At 37.9% G+C, this 2,500-nt stretch overlaps 1 protein-coding gene across 1 annotated transcript in view; it reads left to right on the forward strand.

The window, feature by feature from the left end:
- Positions 1–2,329: 2,329 nt before the first annotated feature.
- The window catches only part of LOC140922292 (eukaryotic translation initiation factor 4 gamma 3-like), a 6,744-nt gene continuing 6,573 nt past the window's right edge, over positions 2,330–2,500 (forward strand). The window contains exon 1 of the mRNA XM_073372291.1: positions 2,330–2,353. Coding sequence (XP_073228392.1) covers positions 2,330–2,353 — 24 coding nt within the window. The remainder of the gene's footprint in view (positions 2,354–2,500) is intronic.

Below are 2,500 nucleotides of genomic sequence, written 5' to 3' on the forward strand. Positions count from 1 at the left end.
TAAGCTTAATTAGCATTTGTAAACAAAACACTTTTTCACCGGTTTTATCGATAAATTCAAGTCAAAAAGACAAAGTTTTACCTGTTAAAACTTGCACCCCGAACTTCGTCACCTTCTTCGTGTATTTTGGGAACAGCTTGCTTGATTTGTTGTGAAATTTCTTTGTTTGTTACGGTAGCAAACCGGGAAGGAATGTTGCTCGAAACTTATGCGAGTTTGGCGTCGCTTGCTCGGAGGAACTGGAGATGAATCAGTAAATAGTGCAGGATATTCGCTGATTGAGTAGCCAATCAGAGCGCGCGAAAAACACAATCCACTGTTTTAGTATATACTAGTAAGGTTTATCTCAGCTGCACTGATACACTTTGAAGAAGATCGACCAGCAATATGTCTTTTCACACCCATCACATTGTACAGTGTATTCCGGTAACTAACAAGGGCAGATAAAGTTCCTGAGGTCCAGTATCCACAAGGATTTATAACAGAGTAACACGTTACATAAACTGTTAAAGCACAGCACTGTTTACAGGAACATTGGTAACTATTAACATTTGATATACTACAATACTCAATACTGCTTGAAAAATATCGACTTCAAAGTTGGCAATATGTACACCTTCAAGCTCATATATATCCTCATTCCTGTACACACTCTGAAAATATTGTACTAATGTATATATGTCTGGATTTGCAAAAACATGGCTACAAAATGGACATAAAATAAAGAAAACAGCAAATTCAGATGACCTCTTAGGAAACATGCAATTAAAACTGTCTTTCTATGATTGGTACATTTCGATCCTCTCGTCAAAAAATGTCAAACGCCAATCACCTTAGCGGACCTCTTAGGAAACGAAAGTTAAAAATACTTCAACGTGTTCAAAAGGTCATTGTTCGTGATTTGTGATTGGTGGATTTCGATCCGTTTTGTGAGTTTCTGTGTTTCAAGGTTCGTTGCTTGTGATCTTATTCACAGATTCCCATTTTTGGATATTTTAGGGTATTTAAAGAATACCCACAAAAATCCCAAATTTGGAAGAGTGAGACAAGTCCCAGTTGGGAATTCCCTGGTTGGGACTTGTCTCACTTTGCCAAATTTGGGATTTTATGGGTATTCTTTAAATACCCTAAAATATCCAAAAATGGGAATCCGTTATTTTTTCCTGTGATTGTGACCAAAACCCGACGTTAATATTCCATATATATATTTTTTTTCATCCCTGGACTTCAGACTTCCAAATTTCGATGAGGAAAAAATACTGAAGATTCTGATTAACTTTTGAGATCGTAAAGGCGCGATAAAGTGCCGTGCTAGCAGAGCTTTCTTTCCCACATGCTTCTTACCTTGTACAAGAAGTTCGCATGGCGGCCATTCGCCTCGTTTAGCTTGTTTACTTGCCTTGTTTACATTAGCACGTATTGCCTATTGTACCTTTGCGTCAAAACAAGCCGTTTCCATTACTCTACGTGGCCCAAATAATGAGGACGAGGAGGAGGAGGAGGGAAAACAATAAAAAATGAGGAGGAGGAGGGGTAAGTAAAACATTGTGCGCAGTGTAAAAAAAAAAGGATGGCTTGCCTTCTTTGACAATTTTAATAGAATCTTTAATCTGATCATTTTTGCAATTGTTATTTGGGCATGGCCCAAATATAGTAATGGAAAAGGCTTGTTTTGACGCAAAAGTGCAATAGGCACGTAATACGTGCTAACGTAAACAAGGCAAGTAAATAAGCGAAGCGAGGCGAATGTCTGCCATGCAAACGTTATTCAACAGTACATATTCTCCTTCATCGTTTTCATAAAGTAAACCAAAATCAATAAAACGTGTCTTCGGGATCTCACGCAAAATGTAGTTTTTTTTTTTATAATTAATCCTCAACACTCCCAGGCGGATCCATAAAAAAACTCTTCTAGTATCTCCAATTTGAACTTGAATTTGCATCACCATGTTGACACATGCAGACTTTAAAGATAGAATACACTCCCACGAAAAACCTGAAAACTTAGACAGCACGTGATCAAAACATGTTCGTACGGCGCCAAAAACGTTGTCAATTTCATGATTTCATTGGCCAAAACTGACAGGTTGAAATGTGAAACTATGGGCAGAATTCGTCGATGGTAGTAATCCAATGAAATGTTTCGAGGAACGTATGGTTGAAGTATGTTATCGAGGGTTAAACTTGCAAATGCACACACTGTTCGCGGTAGGCCAACACTAAAATAACACTAAGTGTTTTCACTGTTTTCATAATGGCTGGTCCGCGAACTCAAATAAAAACAAAGGAAATTGTCAAGACATTCAAAGAAAATGGCCCCATAGACGCAATGACAAATCGGAATGCTAGGAGTGTACGTGTGGAATCGATAAGAGTTTGAACAGAAGAATGTGCATCAAGTGTGAGAGTCGCAAGATTTGTGACAGAGTGGGGAAAAAACTAGGAAAAATCTTGACATTTACAGAAAGACAACTATGATAGGTATTGTCCATTTAATAGT

Source organism: Porites lutea, chromosome 13, assembly GCF_958299795.1.
Source record: "Porites lutea chromosome 13, jaPorLute2.1, whole genome shotgun sequence".
NCBI lineage: Eukaryota > Metazoa > Cnidaria > Anthozoa > Scleractinia > Poritidae > Porites > Porites lutea.